Consider the following 24,716-nt stretch of genomic DNA (forward strand, 5'->3'; position numbering starts at 1 on the left):
GTCCTTTTGTGAAAAGACTGGGGATGAAAAGCAAAGTGCCACCATCTGAATGGAAATCAAGCGTGAGAGCCTATTACAGACTCAGGTGAACTGGAAATGGAATAAACAGCCACTATACCCCAAACAGGAAACCACTAATTAGATTTCTGAGCTTAACATAAATGCTTCCTAAGCTGCATGTTAATACAGGAACTCACTGTATTTTGATTCAGTTCACTTGAATGAAAAGATGCACTGGCTGGATGTGTCCCCAGAGGTTTAAGTGTGCCCAGTATCCTACAGCAATGGTTGTATTGAAATGTAAATAACACCACGAGCCATTATTTGTGCCTGTAGTGTTTGGAAGCTGGTCATTCTAAATTATTATTTTTATCTTTTTCTTGTCTTGGCCTTGGGAAAATGTCAAAATTGGCCAGAACTATTCCCAGATCAGACAAACAAATACATTTATATTAATTAGACACAAAGCAGGCCAATACGTTTAAGTCTCTGGTGCCAGTCTGACAATTCATTAAGAAACGTCAGCCATCAAACAGTCCTCAGGAAGGATGTAGGGTCGACAAGCCTTAGGGTTGGTGTCAGGTGACTCAAAGCTCTAAAATCATGTCCTGCTTTTGACAATTGCTTTATTTCAGGAGAGAAGCAGGAAGGATCAGAAAAGAGCTCAATAAGGGCATAAAGAAAGATGGACAGAGGAAAGTAAATGCAAAGCGGGGGGACCATTTGCCTGGTGGAAATGCAACAGAGGAAGTTTACAGCATTTGAAGACATAAGCTTAACATTTCCTCCTGACACAGCTGAACTCAGTCCACCAGCAGAATAAACTGAGAGCCAACCAGCCGTACACTCAGAGCACAGAGGATGGGGCAAATATTTATACACAGTTCTCCTTGGGTTGGGTTTCTCTCAGAACAGTCTACCTCCCAGGATCTTCTACGTTTAGAGAATAATAGTGGCTACCCGATTGTGAATTTCTCCCACTCCACCTCCTCACAAAAAGAAAACAAAATCAACGAGAACAAAATCAACAGTGAGAAAACAAAATCAAAATGAGAATAATGAGGAGACTGAAAAGAGACAGATAGTAGGGAAAAGGAGGAAAGATATCTACCAAAAATGAACAAAATCAATCAAGCTTCTCCTACATCAGTGGTTCTTAAAGAGTGGTCCCTGGATTATCAGCATCAGCACCACCTGGGAACGTGTTAGAAATGCATATTCTCAGGCCCCACTGCAGACATACTGAACCAGAAACTCTGAGTGTAGGCCCAGCAATCAGAGTTTACAAGCCTCCACGTGACTCTGATGCGAGCTAGAGACTGAGAACCTCTGTCTCGAATCATTGTCTCCCCAAGGCTGCATCCCTTTCCCAGCCCAGCTGAGAGACCCCAGCTGCTTTCAAGTCAGCTGCTTCTCTTTCTAAAAGAATATCGTGAAAATGACACTTGAATCAGACACTAACCCCACACCTGAAGCTTCAGGAAAGAAATTCAAATAGAAGCTCCCCAGCCAACGCTTACCCTTTCTCTACCCCTGACATCTACTTCTTTCTTCCATGTGTTTATGAACGCTGCTCTTCCTCTAAGCTCAAGGTTTGTAATTTCATTTTTCCTCTTAATTTTTTTGTCTCGCCTTACAGCAAGTTTCTGCAAAGGATCTTTCCAGGGAATAACCAAGTTAAGGTCGAAGTAGGTAGCACAGTGATGTGGCCTTCAGAAAATTAAATTAATAGTGTGTCCTCACATATTCATAGCCACGCACACCATTCTTTGGTAAGTTGTAAAATTCATTTTATTAAATCTCCTAAGATCTTCTCATAATTATTTTTTCAGAGGATTCCTTGTATTATGTATATAATTTTATATATATAGAAATATAATTTTTTCCAGGGATAAAGACCCTTGGTTTCCTCACCTTTAAAACTAAACAATAATACTAAACTTTCAAGGTCCTTGTGATACAATATAGTGTTTGTCACTGGTATGTGATTAATAAATGGTATCTAATGTTATTGATATTTTCAGCTTAGTCTATTGTATCTAAACTTTCTAAACAGCTTAAAATAAAATTTTTCACTCTAATAAAATAATGAATAGCCTGGGAGATTTTTAATTTTAAGAAACTTTAAATACTGAAGAGAATAAACACAGTAAAAGAAATGCTATATTTCTCTTTTTCTTAACCATAAGACACCAGAAAAGATGGTTCTTAAGGGCCTGTAGGTTGTCACATCTAAGTGGGCTTGAAAGAGAAGAAATCACTAACAGAATGGGCCTAGTAGAGGAGAAGGGCCTAGTAGAAAGTGCTCCCGGAGTGACGGACTTGAGGACTAATAGGAAAGTAAGTGGTTTCTGTCCTGCCTCTTCTCAACCAGAGAGATGGTCAAGAGTGTGTGCGGCCCGTGAGCTCGGCCTGCCTGCATTGGAATCTGGGCTCTATCACTTCCCAGCTGTGTGCTCTTGTGCAGGTCACTTAATATCTCTGCACCTCTGTTTCCTCGTCTCTAAAATGGAGACAAAAATCACTCTTAAATTGCTCGGCATATAAGACAAAAATGTTTTCGAGGGCTTAGTATGACCCAAGTACAATTCTAAGTTCCTTATAAGTACTAATTTATTTAATTCTTATAACAGGCCTAGGAACTATCATCATTTTACAGCTAAAGAAACCAAGGTACAGAGAGTTTGAGTGATTCCCCTCGGGATCCCACAGCTGGTCAATTGCAGGCCCAGGATTCAAACCCAGACAGTCTGGATCTAGAATCTTCTCTTCGTCTACTACCCTGCATGGCTACCTTGCAACAGACAGGAGCAATTATTATCATCAGCACCACCACTTCCACAGATGAAGATGTAATTTACTTGTTGAAACTCTACAGGACTGATAACATTGATTAAGCACCCACTGTGTTCAGAATACAATGTCAGGCATGACTCTACAACTCTGTCCCTCCCCCCGGCAACATCTAATCTACTTTGGGACATAAGATATACAGAAGTAGTGAGGTCAGAATTTGCTCACTATTTATCAGATGTGCAAAGGAAGAAGGGGGAGAAGGGAGGAGAGAGAGAGGGAAAAGAAGCCTGTAGCTCTAATTTTCTAAAACCTATCTGACCTGCTCTCAAGCACTCATCCTACTAAAGTGAGATGGGGAGGATGTGGGAGGGAGAGACCTGGAAAATGTAAAACCTAGGAAAAGCTATGCTTCTTCCTCTTGTTCCCTTCCAGTTCCTGCTGCCTCTGCTATTGATGGGTCTATGACTGACATCCTCTGGGTCTTCCTCTCCCTGAAGTTGAAGACTGATGTCTTGCTCACAAGCCTGGCCTTAGCCTGGATCTCACTAGAACCACTGATCCTCTAAGGCATCTGCAACTGCTTTGAGGTCCCCAACTGCCCTGGCCTCTGCTATAGTATCTCTTTACCTATGACTATTGTGGACAACTCCCTTGGTCTTCTGAGCTCATGAGTCTGCATCTCAAGAGTCCCAGTGCCCAAGGACCATATATAACTTCTGGATCTCCTAAAGAACAGATGATAGAGAACTAAGGCCCATCTCTTGGGCATTTCTTTTAGCAATTCCTACCCTACCATCTGGGCACCTTGTAGGCAGGGGAGCCACAACAAATTCTGGACTTATTTGAGCTTTATAATGTCTTTGGGCCATGTGTCAGGAAAGCAGGGACCAGATCATATGTCTTCTATCTTTATGTTTCTATCATCCTGTCCATAGTCCACCATCACCATCAATATCTGATCCCAGAGAGAGGCAGAGAAGGTCATTTGCATCCGAACTTTGCCTCCCTCCGTCTGTCTCACCTCTTCCACCCAGTACCAGAAGGTTGTCCAATTTTCTTTTCCCTCCAGCAAGGGACATTCCTTATGTCATAGCCTCCTCCTTTCCTCATTTCAGCCTTTTGGTCTAGTCCTTTAAAGAAAACATTATGAGAAAATAAACAGAATTAACAAGAAGTGAAAATACAACAGGTGTTATTTTGAAAATATTCTATCTGTTACATGCACAAAACATTAATCTGTCCAAGGGCATTGTGTTCAACACTTGATAAGGTGCTATAGGAGTTCAGAGGACTTCAGGGAGGAGCAATCATCATAGCTAAGATAGTCTAGGAAGGCTTCACACAATCGATGGGACTCACGCTGAGTTTTGAAAACTTCATATTCCTTGGACAAGCAGAAAAAACTGGAGCTGGCATTGCAGGAAGGGAAAACAAGGTGAGCAAGGGCATGGCACATGTCAGGGTTCCTGGGCACACCAGTTTGGGTGGAGCGAAGGGTTTGTGTAGGAGAATAGTGCAAGACAAGGTGAGAGAGGGCACCATGGGCCAGATCGTGACGGACTTTGAATGCCAGACTAGGCACTGTCACAAACATTACCTTTTCCATCCTTTCAAAATCACCATTAGGTAGACATTTCCTGTCTCCCCATTAACAGAAGAGGACGCAGGAGCTCCAAGAAATTAAGTGGCTTGTCTAAGACCAAACGGCCAGTTAGTTGCAAAAGCCTTCTGTCATCAAGTCTTAATCTTCACAGACATAAAGTTATATTTAACAGCCAGTACTTTCATTTTCCCCCATGATGCCTTGATGAGGAGAGGTTGGTATCCACATACCAGAGTTGTTCTCAACCTCATCAAAACACACACACGTGCACACACAAAGTTGCTCTAAGTTCAGCATTGATTCTTTGTGCAGCTTCAACTTTCATATGTGTGTTGTAGGCAAAACAGATACCATTGGTACTGACAGCTGAAGGTAAATTGAATTTTCTCCTTGACATTGCCACAGGAGGTAGATTACCAAGCAAAGCCCTTTTCCATATGCCAGAGGCTCTGAAAACATGACTACTCAAGGTGCGAGCGTGTAATGTTGCTGTTACAAGCTCTATTCAATTTACTTTGAAATGTCATTAAACATTGCTCCCGTCAGAGTGCAGGCCTTGGAAATGAGAAAGGTCTATCGGGCTGTTGCTGGAGCTGAGGGGCAATCATTGCTGTAGACCATGGAGGTAAACCAGGCGAGGCAGACAGCCCAGCACAGGCAGAGCCTGTGGACAGGGGATAAATATAAGGATGTGGGGAGATATCAGGCACAGGGGAGATGGATAAATCGCTCAGAAGGAACCTCCACGCCAGGCTTTCAACTATCCTGTGATGAATCAGACTCTCAAGCACTGCCCACTCTCTGCTCAACATCCCCACTCCCAGAACTGCTCTAGGCCTATGTATCCTTGAAATGTTTGCACTCTAAATTTCTCTTAACCTAATTCAGTTACTTCATCACAATTAGGTTAAGTGTATCTACTTTCGATCCTAATCAATCTCTAGCTTAGGGGTGAGGATTTTTTAATTCATATTTCTATCATTTCCTTCTCAGTATCTATTTTTAGCTTTTTATCCTCAACTTCTCTCAGAAAATGGGGCAGAATTCCCTACGGACTATGTATCTTAATGGACTACCCTTTCTCTTTCTTCTTTTTTAAAGCCTATTTACTTATATTATGTAAGCATGGCTATAAGAATAAGCTCTTGCTTCTCTAAATCAGGCACCAATGGATATGAGATAATGAGCAAAGTGTATTAAAGGTCAGCACTTTTTTAACAAGTGTTCACAGGGACATTCTGCCCTGGAGTTCCACATAGAGAAGCCCATCCTAGTCATAGGTGCTTATGGGGAGGCCACCACATGTACCCTGGGCTCCCTCCAGCTCTCAGATTCTCTAAGACAGGCCAGTTTCATCTGGGTCTGACAGGAGTGCTGACTCAGTATATGTTTGCCCTGTTTTTGGCACTAGACGCCAGTGCAAAATGAGCTCCTTTCTAGTCCTTGTCCTCAAGGAGAGTGCGTCTGTCCACAGGTGTGCACAGGCATATTGTTGCTTTTTCTTAACTTTTGAGTATTTTGTTTAATTGCTACACCTTGAATTTCTATTTTGTACCACTTCCTCCCGTACAGATGGTCCTCAGAACACATTCTGTTTTCCCACACCTTTGGACCCTTACACGTTGATGTCTCTGCCTAAGACAATGCCCTCCTAGAAAATATCCCCTGGAAAGGCTTATCTAAGTACCCCTAGAGGAGTACCGACGCTTCTTTGCCTGTGCACTCATCACACTGTATACATGCAGCTGACCTTTGGGGCAATCTTCACCCTGGATTAGAATTGTTTGTTTGCAAGTCTGTTTCAAGAGATGCTCAGGCGCTTGAGAACAAGGACTGTATTAGGTAGGATCTCCAGAGAAACAGAGCCAATACATTGTTTACATATAGAAAGAAAGTGATTTATTTGAAGGAATTGGCTCATGTGATTGTGGAGGCTTGGCAAAATCAAAATCTGATAGAGAAAGCCAACAGACTGGAGACTCAGGAATGAGTTTCAGTTTGAGTCCAAAGGCAGTCTGCTACAGAACCAGGACGAGCCAATGCTGCAGACGATGTCTGAAGGCAGTTTGCTGGAGAATTCCCCTTGCTTGGGGGAGGAGGTCAGCTTTTTTCTATTAAGGCCTTCGACTGATTGGATGAGGCTCACCCATATTATGGAGGGCCATCTGGTTTACCCCAAGTCCTTTGATTTAAATGTAAATCTCATCCAAAAACACTCTCACAGAAACATCCAGAATAATGTTTAACCAAATATCTGGGCACTATGGCCCAGACAAGATAACACACAAAATTAACCATCACAGGGATTTTGTCTCATTTGCCTTTGACATCCTCAGCACCCAGCAAAGGCTTAAAATATAGGTCGTTTGTTGAATGAACGATGTCCAGTGAATAGAGAAGCAACTTTCTCAGAGACTTGAAACATCCAGTTCAATATAATCCAGATATTTTCTTTTTGACTTAATATAATTACAAAATGCTCTTTAAAAAGTATGAGTGTTCTATTTAGAGATTGATGGATAATCTGAAACTGTGGGCAAAAATGTTAGGAACAAATCCTGTGAAGAGAAAAATAAGCCTGTGTTCTGTGATGAGAAAGGATATGTCACAGCCATCCCTAAAGCTGAGACCATGTGATATATTCTCTTGTGGCCCCTCCCCTTCAAGGGCTCCTGAGTAGAAATGGAAATCCATCCAGCAAAGACTTTCAAACTAATCCCTGGGCACAGCCAGTGCCTTCTCTGCCATCCTTGTTTCTCTTAAACCACATGAACCACCACAAGTAAAGATTGTAATTGATGGAGTGCTGGGTTTTGTCCAATAAATTCAGAGAGGCCACTTCTCCACTTTCCCACATTTTGATCTGTAAATACCGACTCTTCAAACCTTACATATGGCCACTGAACCCAGGATGAAAAGAGAGGGGGATTGGAGGTGCCATTATGAATTGTACTAAGATTAAACTTAAAGGTAATAGAATGTCCTTGAAAGGCCTATAATGATATGATGACAGAGAGACACATAAGGGTATTCTATCTAACCAGCAACAGAAGAATATGCTCCTGGAGTTGCTTGGGGATTTTACTGATTTAATTTAGTTCAGCCCTTTGTTTAATGGCATTGGCGAATTGAGCTCTTACCTTGGCACTCATTTTTGTGGTTTTGATATGGCTCCATAATTTTCAGGAAGAGCAAAGTGTCTGAGCACTTATTCATTCATTCAAAACACTTTTATTGAGGCCCTGTGCTAAGCCATTAGGATGACTAAGACCCAGCGCCTGCCTTCAAAGAACCCAGTGGGTGGAGGCAGCCATATACAGATGGTTTCAGTAGCATTATTTGTGAGAAGAAAAAGCTGGAAACTAACCAAATATCTCCATCAAATAGAGAATAGAAAAATAATTATGGAGTAGGCCCATAATCCCTAAACTTTGGAAACCAAAAGTGACTTTATAACTTATTTGGCAGCAGAGCCTGACATGCATTAACATGAGGCTATTTAGTACCTTTATTATTCCACTTAATGTAAATATTTTCTAAATTTTAACCAGAAATAATCATGTTTTGGATTACAAAATGCTTCTCAAGATCCTAACAGGAGGGTGTTATGTAATTGATGAAATATATGTCCTATTATCTTTATAAAAACAAGGAAAAAAAGGCTATATTTGGAAACACATCTGGCCCCAGGGACTTTTACTGAAGTCTTGTCCTGTATACTCATACAGTAGGATTCCATCAGCAATGAAAATGAATGAATTTCAGCTATACATAACATGGATGAATCCCAAAAGCACGTTGAATGAAAGAAAGCAAGTCATAGAAGAAAATATTCAGCATGATTCATATTTTCTAAAGTTCAAATCCTAACAAACTTAACACTGTATTGCTTATGAATGCACCCAATTTACTGGTAACTAAAATTGCAACTAAAAGCAAAGGAATTGTAAACATAGATTCTGAGTAGAGGCTCCTCTTTCAGAGGGAGGAGCCCACAGTTTAAAAGTGAGAGAACCAGAGGTGCTTTGGCAGCACTCTGGCGCAAGTGCTTGCTGAAGCTTCTGTAGGCAGCGTCCCCACTTGGGGCCTGTAAGAGAGCAAAGGAAGAGAGCCAGGTGGGGTGTGAGATGGGGCTATGGGTTCTACTAATTGGGAGGTTGCTGTGGTCCTCCTACAATGACTTCTTTGCAAAATTGTTGTGTTGAACCTGTGTCTAACAGGATTATTGACTCAGTTTTCTAGGTTTTCATTTCTTTTCTCCCTAAATTCAACCTCACATCCCTTGATTAGACTAAAGTAGAGTTGGTTCAGACAAGAGCTGACAAAACAGGATGGGCCAAAAATAAAGGCTCCAGTTGTATGGGGAGCTCTCACGAGAAAGGATGCAATTAATAATCTGCACTCAACAGGAAGCCAAGGTATAAGTGATTCATCTCTAAGTTTGCAATCCTGACTTTATGAGCATTTCAAACAATTTATGAGAATTGCTAATGAGAATGAAAACCAGCTTGATATTCAGAACATTTTGCCTCATTAAAAACTAATCACAATGTCTATTTACAGGCTCCCTACCTCATCCTACTTTTGCACACAGAAGCTGCCTTATTGGATCTGACTGTGATGGGCAGAGCCTGAGGACAAAATTGCAGAATTCTTAAATGTCATAAGTTTTACAGTCAGATGGCAGTGCCCTCAATAGTACTGGGGGGAGATGGAGACATGATGAGAACAGTGCATGATGGAAAATACTATTTATCACATAGTTCTCATTGTAAGTCACAGGAGATTTTCATCCATCCATTCATCCACTCGTTCTTTCCTTAGACAATGTTCCAGGCACTGTGACAGATACTAGAGGTTAGAAGTTGAATATGGTTCATGCTCTTAAAAGAGCTCCCTGTTAGAAAGGGATACAAACAAGAAATAGATGATTATAAGCAAAGTAATCAGTACTGTGATAGAGTGAACACAAGGGCCACCCACTGGACAGCTCCACAGAATAAATAGACTGCTCTTTATTTATAGAATAAGATTTGACTCCTGCTCCCTGGAGATGTGTGTTAGAAGGACTGAGGATGCTGCTGAAATACAAGGAAGGGCTGGACGAGGACAGAAGGCTCTACTAGAAGGTGGTATTGACCTGAGTTTTGAAGAATGAGTAGGAGCTGACTATGTGAAAGGGAGATATACATGAAGGTAGTTTTGTGCCTCATGAAATAAGGTTTATTCTTCAGCTTGACTCATTTAATCATGAAGCTTTCATGTCTACTTCCTGTCAGTTCTCTTCATTCTTGAGAAATTTGTAGGTGTTGAGAATCTATAAATCCCGTTTGGACGGGAGGAAATCCCACCAGGTCCAACAAACCCAAGCAACTATCCCGGGGAATCTAGAATTTGAAAGCCTATGAGGGAACAACTAAATTTAAAGAACTTGACTGCCAACTCTGCCCTGGACATGGCACTTTATAAATAACATCTCAGTGAATCCTTGCAAAAACCACAAGTAGTAGGTTTCACAGACATTGCAACTGAAGCTCAAAGCAATAAATTTACCTGCCCAAAGTCATAAAGATAGTAAGTGGAGGACCTAGTTTTGCTTGATCCCAAAGCTTTGCTCTTGAAAAATAAAATGAAGTAAGAAATAGTAAAGCTTTTTGAAATGATGTCAATTTCTCCCCGTTCCAGATCTCTCCAATTATAGTTTTGTAGGAGAATCTAATCTAGTCTTCCACCTCCCATGACCCACTGAAGGACCCATTTCTCCCATAGACGTAATAAGAGGAAAACAACAGTCTTGAATTTGTATCCTGTTAGACACTTATGTCAAATGATGCATATTTTTGAGAGGCATTTCCAACACTCCCTTCCAGGTACAGATCACCTGTATAACTTCCAAAGAAACCACCAGACAACAACTCTGGCTTCAGTAAAACAATTAGAAGCTATTGTGTGCGGTGGATTTTATTACTGGCGAGAATTACACAAGTACATCCCACCTTCTCTAATACACAACAGAAGCCTAGAAGGCACCTTGTCCAACAACTCAAAGGAATAAAGAAACAACATTGATATTGAACCACAACATTCCCTGGCATAAACAACAAAAATAAGCTTTCATTTTCTCTTTTAGAAATCCTGAATCATTGCTTCAGAAAAGCATTTCTGAGTCAAAAACTCGAATAAAAAGACATCCTCCTGTATTAGTCAAGATTCTCCAGAGAAACAGAACCAATAGGATGCATAGAGAGAGAAAGAGAGATTTATTTTAAGGAATTGGCTCATGTGATTGTGGGGACTGGCAAGTCTGAAATCCGCCGGACATACTGGCAGGCTGGAGACGGACGGAAGAGTTAATGTCACAGTCTTGAGACTGAAGTCCCTCTGGAGGCAGAATTCTTCCTTCCTCTGGGACCTGTCTTTTCTCCTAAGGCTTTCAATTGATTGAATGAGGCCCATCTGCACTATGGAGGGCAATCTTCTGCACTCAAAGTCTACCAATTTAAACGTTAATCACATATAAAAAATATCTTCACATCAACATCCAGACTGATGTTTGACCAAACAACTGGGTACCACAGCCTAGCTGAGGTGACACATCAAATTAACCATCATATCTCCCATATCCCATATCTCAGTGAACGGCAGCACCATGCACCCAACTCCCCAAGTAAGAAACATGGAATCTCCTAGATCCTTTCTGTTCCCTCACTCCACATACCCATGTCCTGAAAATACTAACTCCTACATATTTCTAGATTTAGTTTCTTCCTCTTCATCCCCATGCCTGCTACCAAACCACTGTCTCTTACTTGATCTATTAAAATGGCCCTCTAACAGTTCTCCTTCCCTCTAATGTCATCCTCCTCTTACGTTTCAAAACTACTAAACTCATTGCCCACCTTAAAATGCTTCAGTGACTCTCCATTGCTTTCTAGATAAAATCCAAGCTCCCTAAAGCATGGCCTACAGGCCCTTCATGATCTGGCCCCTGCCTGCCTCTCCAGCTTCATCTCCCACCACTTAACCTTATTCACCATAAATCTAGACAGCTACTCACAGGGACCAAACAGCCCATGACTTTTTCATATTGCAGTGACAGTTTACGTGCTGCTCTCTCTGCTAGTGATATCTGGTCCCTCTGGCAGATGCCTACTCCTCCATCATCACATCCGAAGTTTGCTTTCTTCCCTGGCCGTGCCCACCTTTGCCACCCACACTTTGTACAATACAGAGCTACATCTTTCTTTTTCTGTGTTTCCATAGTACTTGGTTCATACTTCTATTGATCACACTTCATACACACATGAAAACATTATCCATTTACATGCTTGTCATCACCATTAGTATGTGATCTTATTAAAGGATTAGATTTCTTATCTTTATTCATCTTTGTATCCTCAGTTCAAAAATAAAGCCTAGTACAGTGTCCACCACTTAGCAAACAGCCCATAAACATTCGCAATGGCCTTTTTACTAGTTTGTAAACATCTCTTGACAGACTTACGCTCCTTAAGGAAAATAATTGTGCTTGTTTGGTTCCAGTGCCTGGTATAGTGCCTGGCATATAGGAGACATCTAACAAAGATTTGTCCAATGAATGAGCACCTCAGCCATTAAATGTGATCATCTCAACCTCAAATATTCTCTCAGTTTTTCTTGTACTGAAATCTTCATCTAGGTAGAAAGGCTCTTGTTGGCATGGACTAGTCTTCTGATTTTTTATTCTTTCTGCTTTCTCTCCCCACCCATCTAGGGCCTAGCACACTACTGAGTACATGCTAGGGACTCAATTAATACTTGTTGGTTAAATGATTAAATGATGCATAGGTTTTACACCTGTGTATTCTTTTCTCTGAATCAGAGCTTATTCATATCAAACTTATCCCTGAGCCTGTTGCAGTGACTGGAAAATCAGGCTGAGTGAGTCTATCCAAAAAGGTCTGCTCTGCCCAGGAGAGATGGAGTGCATGTCTCTGGTGATTACCCTGTATACATCTCAGGAAGGAACATAGCCATCTTTCCAAGATGATTGTACTTCATTCTGATGCTCAGATGAAGGATAAGGACAGGAAGAGTCAGAGGGAGAAAAGCCACTGCTGAAGACAAGAGCTCCATGTAGGAACCTTGGGACTAAATGGTGCCAGAGCTAATGGAATTAAGTCAAGAAAAGCTGCAACTTCATCTAGAACCAAGAGGCAACAGCTCACCCTCAGCCAAGAAACTTGCCAGTACCTCTTGAGCAAGTGGCACCTGGAAGATGACAAGCCCTTTACACCACGAGTCTTTGATCAGAGTTCTGGGCATCCCAACCAATTTCACAGCTAAAGCCCTGGACTTCCACATCTCATTCCTATCTTTACTCCTCATTTCTCTATTCCGTTTGACTCTGTCTTCTGTCTCTAGATCCAAAGTCAACCCTCCAGGACCTAAAAACAAATACGACTTCTCCAATGTGACCCGTGGCCCCTCTCTTGGATATGGTTTTATAAGACAAGCAGTGTATCAAAATGAAAACAGCAGGGGCTTTGGAGTTATCAGACCTGCACTTGAATCCCACTCACAAGCTGAATCACTTTGGGTGAGCATCTTAACTCCCATGAGCCTATTTCTTAATGGGTTAAAGCATATTTATAATGTCTACCCCATAGGTAGTGTCATAGTCCATTCAGGCTGCTCTAACGAAAAACTATAAACTGAGTGGCTTATAGACAACAAATGCGTATTTCTCACAGTTCTGGAGTCTGGGAAGTCCAAGACCAAGGCAATAGTGGATTTGGCGTCTGGTAAAAGCCCACTTTCTGGTTCATAGACAGCACCTTCTTGCTGTGTCCTCACATGGTGGAAGGGCTAGGGAGCCCTCTGGGGTCTCTTTTATAAAAGCTTTAATACCATTCATAGGGCTCCATTCTCATGATTTAAGCAACTCCCAAAGTCCCCACCTCCAAATTCCATCACATTGGGCATTGGGTTTCAACATTTAAATTTTGGGAGGACACAAATATTCAGACCATTGCAGGATAGCTTTGTGTATTAAATGAGATAAATAAAAGTAGTATTATCATCATGATTCACCCTCTCCCTCTATTTGCATCTGTTGGTCCTCCAACCTAGGGGTAGATGGGCATATAACCAGACTCAGCCAATTGTTCCTTCCTTTGCTTCTCGCCACAGCAGTTAGTTCACAAAAGGGCATGTGGCCCAGGCATAACAAACAAGCTCAGTGTCTATGACGTTTGAAAATGAGAGATGGGGGATCAGGTCTCACTTTTCTTTGGAATCATGAGTTCTAAGAATGACATAAAACTCTAAGAACAAATTGTATAGCCATCATTACCACCAGACAGAATGACCCTGCCTGAGAATTAAGCCATTAGAGAAAATCTAAACCAAGATATGAAGAGACTGTCTTAATATGTCTGAGCTCCTGAATCCAGTATTACCTGAAGCTCGCTCTGCTCTTCGATTTTCCAGGACGTGAACAATATATTGTCTCTTTTTGGCTTACTCTAATTTGAACTGGGTTTTTATCACATGCAACAGAGTACAGAACTATGTGGAAGGAATTGCATTCCCTCAGATTTCAGTGGCCAGATTCCAAAGGTGAGCAGTAAGGGAATAGGGTCAAAGTCTCTACTTACTACTGTTTTGTCTCAGATTAGGTACCATCTGGCCTTTCTGAAAGACTGTATATTCTAAAGTTTCCCAAATTATGTGTTATCTATCAAGAATAGGAAGAGGAGGGGCCGGCCCAGCAACATAGCAGTTAAGTTCACATGTTTCGCTTTGGTGGCCTGGCATTCGCAGGTTCAGATCCCAGGTGCAGACCTATGCACCACTTATCAAGCCATGCTGTGGCAGGCATCCCACAAATAAAGTAGAGGAAGATGCACACAGATGTTAGCTCAGAACCAATTTTCTTCAGCAAAAATAGGAGGGATTGGTGGCTGATGTTAGCCCAAGGCTAATCTTACTCAAAAAAAACAAAAAAAGAATAGGAGGAGGAGTTTCATCCAGAAGGATCACACAGCACTTTTCAACTAACTGATGAGAAAATCAGGTCATCTCTGCAGATCCATTTTTACATCATTCTGTGTATCTGTCTGGGTCTGGTTGGGAAAACATAAACTACTCTGAGCATTTCAACACAGGGAATTTAATATAGGGAATTGGTTAGACAGATGTTGGAAGGTTGAAAGAGGAAAAGGGGAACATTTAGGTTACCCACAGATAGTAACCACAGTTAGAAGCTACCACCCCTAGGGCTGAAAGACAAAGAGAGAGATTAAAGGAGAAGCTTCATGGAGCTAGGCTCAGACCTCTGGGGGAGGCAAAACCTGGCTGTTGCTAATACCACTGATGGAGCAAGATGAGGCCAATGCTGGGAGTTCCAAAAGATGATGGGGGCTAGAACCAACCACTACCATTGGGGTAAAGGGCTACAGCTGGGATGAAAAGAACAACAAGCAAACAGGAATAGGGAGGTCATTTCTCCCTTCCTCCTGCTTTCCAACTTCCCTGTAGTGCCCTCTATTGACAGAACCTAACAAAATGCCAACCAGCAAAGGAGAAAATGTTCTGCAGAGATCGAGCACCAGCATCACAAAGCAGAGTATAGAACGTTGGATTTGGAGCTGAGTGACAATAATCTAACAAGTAACACAGCCTGCTTTTAAATTATCTTCCCAACTTGATTTATCTCCCTTCTCAACAGGTTAACAAATAATTCTCTTATCAAGAGAATCTTCCCAGCTCCATTTGCCTCGACTGTCAAAGAGAGAGCTCAAATAATCCCCAAAAGTTTTTGTTTGTTTTTCAAGCGTTAACTACACCTTTGTGAGTCATTTATTAAATAGAATTCCAAATAGAGAGCCGGGGCTTGTTTGGAATGACAGAATCTTATAAGAATAGTTACATGTGTTCCAGGATCTTTGCTCCAGGGAGTACCAGAGCAACCATAGTAAGGTAGAGAGCAAGAGAACAAAAATCAGTCTAAGGAAACTGCTATGGCCACTTTGTTCTGTAGAGGACAAGGAAGTAGGTTGTACTGCTACCCACTCCTACAAACTTTACATGTCCTTATAAACCCTTTAAAGTCCACCTTTCAATAATGTATGCAGACGTCACTGTACCCATTACAGCCCATGTGTCCCTTCAAGCAAATGGACTATATGATATGCACATATTAATATCTTCATTGCTTTACATTTATCCCACAATACACATCAATGTGACCTGAAGACAAGGTCCTGAACTACTCTGCTTTACTTGGTTATTTGCCGGAGTACAGTGAATTCAGAGTACAGAATTCTACTGCTTTCAGTAAGATGCCTGTCCTCTACTTGAGAGTCTTGAGTGCAGAGCCTGTCTGATTCAATTTTTCCAAAGAATAGACTACTTCCCCCAGCCTGCTGGGATGTGAGAGGCGATTGCCTGGTTGATTAAGGTGCAAAAGAGAATCTGGTCGTTTTCCTTCTCCTCATATAATCCTGTTTTTAGCCCCATCCCTCACCTCTACCTTGTGAGGCATCTGGTACTTCGAATTCCTGAACCTTCCTGGAGTCTAGAATTGAACTGGCTTCACTTCTTCTTGTCATCTCCCTCCGCAGGTTTCGCAAAATTGTCTAAATAATATAGGAAAGCATTTAAGAGCACAGAACCTGTGTCCAGATTGCCAAGGTTTGAATCCTGGTCACTCCACCTACTAGTCATTCGCCCATAGGCAAGTTACTTAACATCTGTACTTCAGTATTCTCATTTATAAATGGAGATCAAAACAGTACCCACCTCTTAAGGTTGTTATAAAGATTAAATAATACCTTTAAAACAGTGAGAGAGGTGAAAGAGTTGTACATTGAAAACAACAAAACCATGCTGAAACAGATGTAAGATGACAGAAATAAACGGAAAGACAGCCTGTGTTTAGGGATTGGAAGACATTACTGTTAAGATGTGAATACTATCCAAAGCAATCTATAGAGGTTTTTTTAAATTTTATTTATTTATTTATTTATTTATTTATTTATATTTGGTGAGGAAGATTAGCCCTGAGCTAAGATCCACCGTCAATCTTCCTCTTTTTCACTGAGGAAGACTGGCCCTGAGCTAACATCTGTGCCTATCTTCTTCTATATTACATGTGGGATACCCACCACCGCATGGCTTGATAAGTAGTGTGCAGGTCCGCACCCAGGATCTGCAAAAGTGGAGTGCGTGAACTTAACCACTATGCCACCAGGCTCACCTCACAATCTATAAATTTAACGCAACCCCTATTAACATCCCAATGACATATTTTTAATGAAATAGAAAGCTCCATCCTAAAATTCATATGGAATCTCAAGGGACCCGGAACAGCCAAAACCATCTGAAGAAAGAACAAAGTTAGAGGTCTCATATTTCTTGATTTCAAAACTTATTACAAAGTTATAGTAATCAAAACAGTGTGGTACTGGCATAAAGACAGACATATAGACCAATGGAATAGAAAAGAGAGTCCAGAAATTTTCAGCAAGATGCCAAGACCATTCAATGGGTGGAAAGGCAATCTTTTTAACAAATGGCATTGAGATAACTGGTATTTTTTTTTAAGATTTTATTCTTCCTTTTTCTCCCCAAGGCCCCCCTGGTACACAGCCGTGCACCTCTAGTTTTAGGTGCTTCCAGCTGTGGCACGAGGGATGCAGCCCCAGCACAGCTGACCAGCAGCGCCATGTCCGCGCCCAGGATTCGAACCAGTGAAACTCCAGGCCACCGAAGCAGAGCTCGCAAACCCAGCCACTCCACCACGGGGCCAGCCCTCGAGGTAACCGCTATTTACATGCAAAAGAAGTTAACTCAAAATGGATCAGAGATCTAAATGTAACACCTAAAACTATAAAAGTCTTAGAATAAAACATAGGGGAAAAACATTATGATATTGGATTTGGCAATGATTTTTTGCAAATGACACCAAAAGCATAGGCAACAAAAGTAAAAAAGAGATAAATTGGACTACATTAAAATTAAAAACCTCTGTGCAGCAAAGGACACAATCGATAGAAAAAGAGCGACCAATGGGATGGGAGAAAATACTTGTAAATCATATATCTCATAAGTGATTAATAGCCATAATATATAAAGAACTCCTACAACTCAAAATAACCTCATTCAAAAATAAGTAAGACTTAAACAGACATTTCTCCAAAAAAGATAAACAAATGCACTTTCCCCATCTGGCTTCAGTCCCAGAAAGTCAACTCTACCTTCCCAGGTAACCCTGGTGAGGAATAAATCAGACAGGAAATTTCTCTGTTTGGGTCATTATCAGTTCCTCAAAAACACCACCTTTCTCTCCACCAGAGTTTTGAAAACTTGAGCACTGTCTGTATACCTCAGCAAACAGTCCCATCTACCTTGGTGCTCCTGAACGTAACATGAGGCACCCAGCTCAAGGATGGTGGGTCAGAAGGAAATCTCCACCTTCCCAAACAGGGCTGAAAGCCCAGGACAGCCTGTGACACACAAAGTGACAGACATCCAGTGGCTGTTCCCTCTCTACTGTTTAAAGGACAGCCTGCAGAGTCTGACTTCCAGCTCCCCAGGTTTCTGGTGCTAAATCACAGTCCCTTAGAAGATCAACACACTGAGAGGCATTAATCATTTCTCTTTCTCATGTATAAAATGTTTTCTCTACTGATCCTGGGCAGGATGCTCTCAGAAATGATCTGTATTCTAAGGTGACTCCTTTCAACCTTCCCATCTCATGGAAACATCTTTCCATTCAGGGGTCCAGCCTGCATCCTGGGTACCTCTCCTCCTGATTTGCCCTGGCATTCAGAGATCTTAGAAGTCATGTAATTTACCCCCAGCTTTGTATATAGAGTGGAACTGAGGCTCAGAGAGGGGATAGTGCATGACCAAGAGGTAGAGCTGTCAGAACCAGATTCGATTCTAGATTCCTGTCCAGCTGACTATCCCAGCAGACAAAGGGCAACCATGTAATTTCAGTACGCCCAATACTACACCTTAGAAGCCACCAGATAGTGTTAAGAGACTAGGCTTTAAGGATCTCATTCTTTTGTGCTATGTGATCCTTGCTTCTCAAAGTATGGTCCCCAGACCAGCAGCCTTAGCAATACCTGGGAGTTTGTTGGAAATGCAGAATCTCAAACTCCATGCCAGACCTACTGAGTCAGAATCTGGTTTTAACAATATCCCCAGATACACTAAAGTTTGAGGAACACTGACTTAAATTATCCGAGACTCAATTTCTTCATCTGTTAATGGGATAATAGTACCTAGCTTGTGAGATTGTTCTAAAAATTAGCAGTATGGTATCTTGCAAGCAATAAGATGCCTTGATTTGAAAGCTCAGAGTCTTTTCAAGGAAGTTTAAAACTCAGCCATCTGGCAGCATTCAAATAAAGGAAATCTCAGCACACTGCTTCAATTTAATTTAAATATCTTATAACTTATAGCAATGATTAGAGTAGGATCTAGAAAACAATTTAAATTAAGACACAATATATTTACTTGTTGGATCTTGGGTGACACTGCCCAGGGTTTGCTCATTTCTTAGAGGGACAACCATGGGTGAGGTATTTACATTCACTAACCTCAGTTTCTGCATCTCTAAAGTTAGAATAATCATCATCACATGGTAAGGAGAATTCAGTGAGATAATCCATGTGAAGCACTTAGCACAGGGAATGGCACATGGCACATTTCCAAAGAAGGGCGGCTCCCATCACCATCATCATTTTTCATGATCATGTCCTCTATTATGTCATTTAATGGCTCTGATTTGGGAAGGTCTCAGCACCAACACTCCTGATGGGAGACAGGACAGGAGCCCCCTCGTTGATGTGAATGATCAGTCGATACCTTCATTTCCCTTCCATGAAGGTTTGCTCATCAGTGGCAAGTAAACTCAGCCTTCTCATATTTAAGCCAGACTTCTTTAACTCCTTACTAGTTGCCTTTGTCCTGGCTAATTAAGCAAAATTTTCTTTTTGCCAAACATTTTTGTAGGGAAAAGCTCAAGATGGTTACATGCATCTCCTCCAACTGAGCACAAATGGTAGTATTTCAGCAGTTGAACATTCACATTTGGTTTAGAATTACTAACTGGATTTTCACCAAGTTTTCATACTATCTGCAATGTGAATTCTCCATAAGGTCTTTGCAGGATGCTAGGATTTAGTTTTCTAGTTACCTAACTTATCCTCCTGCCCCATAAATTATACAAAAAGAGCTGCCTCCATCTTTTTTCCTCCATATCAGAATATGTTCCAGAAAAGGAGATTCAATTCAGCTCACACTTTGGCATACACTTTATGTTACCTCAATACAATCCCCAGGAAGCAACAGAGACCCAGAGACCCTTGATAACTTAGTAAATGGTAAGAAAGTGACCTTGGTAACTTGCTCAAAGTCACACAGTTGACTCGAAGGGACAATGCCCAGTTCTTAGAAAGTTTCAGGGTCTCACAGTCCAGTCTCTCCTTACCCTTAAAACCAGATTTATTCTTCCCAATGTTTGACGTAATGTCTCCTGCTATACTCCAAACCTATTTGCTCTTATCCTGCCACCTACATAGAAATCTTCAGGGAATTCTTTTTAAGTCTCACTCACCTTGCCCCACACAGGTATCTTCTTGGGGAAAATTAGTTCAAGCCCATTAGCCCCAAAGTCCGCCATCTTTGAATGGGAGGAAGTAAACCAAAGTGTGGTATGTTCACTACCTTGAGAGTTGGGGTAAGGAAAGGGGCAGCTTGTGAATTACGAGCACTCTGCAATAACAATCTAGGTCTCCGTCTCCAAGCAACAGAGGGCACAGGGAGTCATTAGAGGCTCTTGCTTTTGTATTACATTCAACAATTTTCAAAGCACATTCACATCCTACTGAGCCTTCAATCCATGAGGAGGGCGGAGCAGGAGCCATGATGCCTCACATTTTCAGGTGAGTAAAAAGAGGCTCAGAGAGGCTAAATGCTTTTCCAAAGTCACAAAGCTAGTGAGCAAGCAGGCTGGGACCAGCCAGAACCTAGACCAAATATTTTTCCCAGACTTTCTCTCACATACATTGGAAAACAAAGCTCAGGATGGATCATGCCCTAAGCTATTATTAGAAATGCTCTGATCATCCGTTGATGCTTTAATGGGGATGAGCTGGCAGTCAGCTGACAACAAGAATGTGACACACCTCACCATCCTGGAGAAGCCTGAGGCAGGATCAGATGGAGAAAAGGAGATGAGAAGAGGATTCCAAGGACAAACATTGCAAACTCTATCATTTTATTTAAGACGAGATCAGACCATGCCAAACCAACCCATTTGCAAGCTCTTTTGACTCTAGTCCTAGACCAGGTCTCTAGGTGACAGAGACTTTGTGTCTCCAGTGGCCAGCACCATGCTTGGAACAGAGTAAATTCTAATACAGTTTTGAGGAGTAAATGACTATGTGTCCACGCTAACTCCTGGTTTTGACTTTCACAAGGCCATTGCTCTCACCTTTGGTTTTCTCGCTTGCATCCTCTCCAATCTCTCTAGCTTAGGTCAGTGTCAGGGCTTCTAATCAAGAAGAGAATTACAGCCCAATAAAGGCCTCACCTTGGCCCAGTACAGAGCATGAGCAGCCCTGGTCCTGAGACAGCAGTTTTCAGTTGAACTAAGTTAAGCAGTTCTATTGCTCATTCCCCTCAGACACATCACATTTGACATTTCTCCCAGCAGAGGAATTTCTTATTGCAAAACAAAATCAAATCAATAGTTTTATTAGCCATCCAGTATAATAAATTTGCCCCAGATAACAGCCTCTGGGCCCAATTCTGACCAGTCTAGGCTGAGTCTGAGATACCAAAGGCATGTGCCCAAGTATTCCCATACCCCCTGCTGTCTCCTCTCTGTCCAAAGCACAGTCACCTTGATCCCATGCTTTATGACCTCCTCCTGAACTCACTTTCCTGTGCTCCAGGCCTTCTACCCTCCAGCTCTTTCTCCACCTGATCTGAACATGTCCCCCTTCTTGTAGCATTCAAGATCCTTCACAATGTGGTCCATCTCTCCTGATTGATTTCTCACCACTCCTCCCAATCATCCTACTGATCAAAGGAACCATTCTCCAGACAACACATGAACTTCCCCACATCTAGGACTTTGCTTATGCTAGTCCTTCTACCTAGAATGCCCTTCCCCACTTCTTTGCCAGGAGAACTCCTACTCATCTTTCAAGGCCCACTTCCTCTGAGAAGCCTGTCCCAAAGGCCCCAGAAAGAGGCAGTTACTTCCTCCTTCATGCTTTCTCAGTACTTTATTTACTTCCTGATATTTGGCACATTATCTTTTAATTTTTGTGAACGCTTCCAATATGGGTATGGAGTGTTATTCAACCTTTAGACATCTTTGAATACCCTATGCCTACCATAGTATCTGAACAAGGCACACAGAAAGGAGTTCACCTGCACTGAAAGAGCTAATGAGTATCGTCCAAATCTCTGGAGACCTCAGGAGCTATTGATTCAACAATTCACATATTGCATGCTGGTAAGGGTTACTGAAAGTTAAGGAACACCCTCATGAGAGTATGCAAATTAGTGAAACTTTTTCAAGGGCAATACAACAATATATTTCAACATTTAAACGTGGAAACTTCTTTGACTCAGCTATTTTACTTCTAAGAATTCTTCCTACAGACATTATCACATGTGTGCACTGAGAAATATCTATAAGTGTTTGGTGCAGCTTTGCTTATAATAGCAAAAAAAAAAAATTTTGAATACAACCTAAGTATCCATTAATAGGAACACCAGTTAAAAGGATAATGTTCTACCTATACCATGTAACACTATTCAGTTACCAAGAAGAACGAAGTAGATCTATATGTACTGACCTGGAAAGATGTCTGAGATGTAATAATAAGTGAGAAAAGCCAGTTGCAGCACAATGGAAAGGAAATACACTGAACTATTAGCAGCGATTATCTTTAGGACATAGTATTAGAGAATAATTTCATTCCAAACTCTATGGATTTCCGTACTTTTTTATTTCCAAACATGCAATATGTTTATAATAAAATACACAATTTTTTTTTAAGCAGAAGCCTCCCCTCCCCCGCAGCTTCCAGACCGGATGCTCTGGAAGATGAGCCTGAGGCTGTTCACAGTTCTGACTGCTGCTCCCTCCCAGCTGCCAATCACATCCCTTCTGCTGCTGCTTATGCTGGGAGGGTTGGGGGGTGAGCAGAATGGGAGTACAGGGAAGGAGGCAGGCAGATGGGACAACTCTGACATCAAAAGTCACCTCTGCCTCTCTCTCTTACCTCTCAAGGACCAGAAGGAGAAGGGAAATGAACTGCAGGTACATCAGCCAACAGCCCTCCACCTTCACTCCCAGCGGCATCCCAGGTCCTGGGCAGGGTCTCCCACAACGGAGAATTCAGCAGACTCAGAGGCTGGCCTACCCAGGCGCTGCCTGTAGAAGGCAGATGGGGACAGGAGCTCCTTGGAAAGGAAAAGGACACAACAGTTGAAAGAACTCCGTGAACTGGTGAATTGCTTAATCTAATCTTTTTCTTTGGATGAGTATCTTTTGTCTCTGCTTTAAACCTCAGGAAAGGGCACCTGTGTGAGGCTGCCGCCAGCTTTCTTCTCATTAAATAACAGGACCCAGGTCTGGCACCACCAATATTCCAGAAGCCTAGGAAAGGACATTAAGCTAAATGAGCCTCTCACCCCCTCCTGCTGTGTGAGCTCTAGGATATGAAATATGCATAGTGATAAATAAAAATAATTCTAGTAATGTGACATTATTAGTTCTAATAATGCTACTATTATTATCAGCTATATAACAGCTCAATAAATAGTACCTTCTTACTCTGTGTGTACAAATGTTTTATATGCATTATTCAGTTTAAAACAATCCCTATAAATACTATTATTATCCCCATTTACAAGTCAGAACACTGAAGCTGTAATAAACAACTGTCACAGCATCACTCAGCTAGTAAGTAACAACACAAGCACTGGTTTAGCCCCAGTCGTAACCACTATACTATAGTAGTCTCTACAGTAGAATCTTGGCATTCATGAGGGATACACCAAAAGGGATAGAAGAGCACACACATTTACCTCCCCTTTAAAATCTTATAAAACTGTAGGAAGGATATTTTGAAAAAAATAACAAACAAAATAATAAATGTTTAATAAAAACATTAACATGAGAGACAGTGTAGTACATTGGTTAAGCACACAGACACGGGAGCCAGACTACCTAGGTTCAAATCTCAGCTCTACCATCTACCAACTGTGTGACCTTGGGCAAGACATTTAACATCTCTGAGCCTCAGTTTCCTCATTTTTAAAATGAGTTGTTTTGAGGATTAAAAGCGTAAATATAGTTAAGTGTATTAGCTTCCTTTTGCTGCTGTAACAAATTACCACAAACTTAATGACTTAAAGCAACACACATTTATTATCTTACAGTCCTGGAGGTCAGAAGTCCAAAATGAGTCTTACTGGGCTGCAGTTAAGGGCTACGTTCCTCTGGAGTCTCTAGGGGATAATCCATTTCCTTGCCCTTTCCAGTTCCTAGAGGCCACTCACATTCCTGGGCTCACAGTCCCCTTTCATTGTCAAAGCCAGAATTGCATCACTCCAATCTCTGCTTTCTCTGACTCTGACTTTCCTGCCTCCCTCTTCCCTTGCAAGGGAAGGGCCCACCTGGATAATCCAGGATAATCTCCCTGTCTCAAGATTCTTCATTTAATCACATACGCAAAATCCCTTTTGCCATGTAAGGTAACATATTCACAGGTTCCAGAGGTTAGGATATGGATATCTTTGGGGGCCATTATTCCACCTATCACAGTAAGAGATAGATAGATAGATATATGATAGATAGATAGATAGATAGATGGATAGATAGATAGATAGATACTTTGATACTAACAACAACACTGAAAATAATAAAGATTACCCACGAGCAAATCAGGACTTTTGGGGAATCCCTGAAAGACAGAAAACAAGTGGGATCATATTGATGATATAACCATAGCCCAAAATATGACAAGAAAAGACTATTAGGGATAGTTCCAGGAGGGTGCCAAGCTTGGAGTTAAAATATATAAGGGGTAGAAAAGACCTTAGGCACTTCTCAGGGTGCTTAGTTCAAGGGCTTCCATAGCAGGAGCTGGTTCTGTGGGTCCTGCCACACTCCTTGCTTCTTCTAAGAGGTAGAGCAGGATTTGCCCAGTGAGAGCGAGTGCGATGTGACAGGCCAGGCCCCCTGGGATGCGAGCTCCCGGCATGCGCCCATGAGCAGCACATTCTGCCTCTCTCC

The 24,716-nt window shown here is 41.7% G+C and overlaps 1 protein-coding gene across 1 annotated transcript in view; it reads right to left on the reverse strand.

The window, feature by feature from the left end:
- The window catches only part of ANKRD42 (ankyrin repeat domain 42), a 179,479-nt gene that overhangs the window by 66,447 nt on the left and 88,316 nt on the right, over nucleotides 1-24,716 (reverse strand). The window contains exon 12 of the mRNA XM_070623976.1: nucleotides 22,699-22,879. Within this exon, the coding sequence (XP_070480077.1) occupies nucleotides 22,702-22,879 (178 nt within the window). The 3' untranslated portion in view covers nucleotides 22,699-22,701. The remainder of the gene's footprint in view (nucleotides 1-22,698; nucleotides 22,880-24,716) is intronic.

The sequence above is a fragment of the Equus przewalskii genome, chromosome 6 (genome assembly GCF_037783145.1).
Source record: "Equus przewalskii isolate Varuska chromosome 6, EquPr2, whole genome shotgun sequence".
Lineage (NCBI taxonomy): Eukaryota > Metazoa > Chordata > Mammalia > Perissodactyla > Equidae > Equus > Equus przewalskii.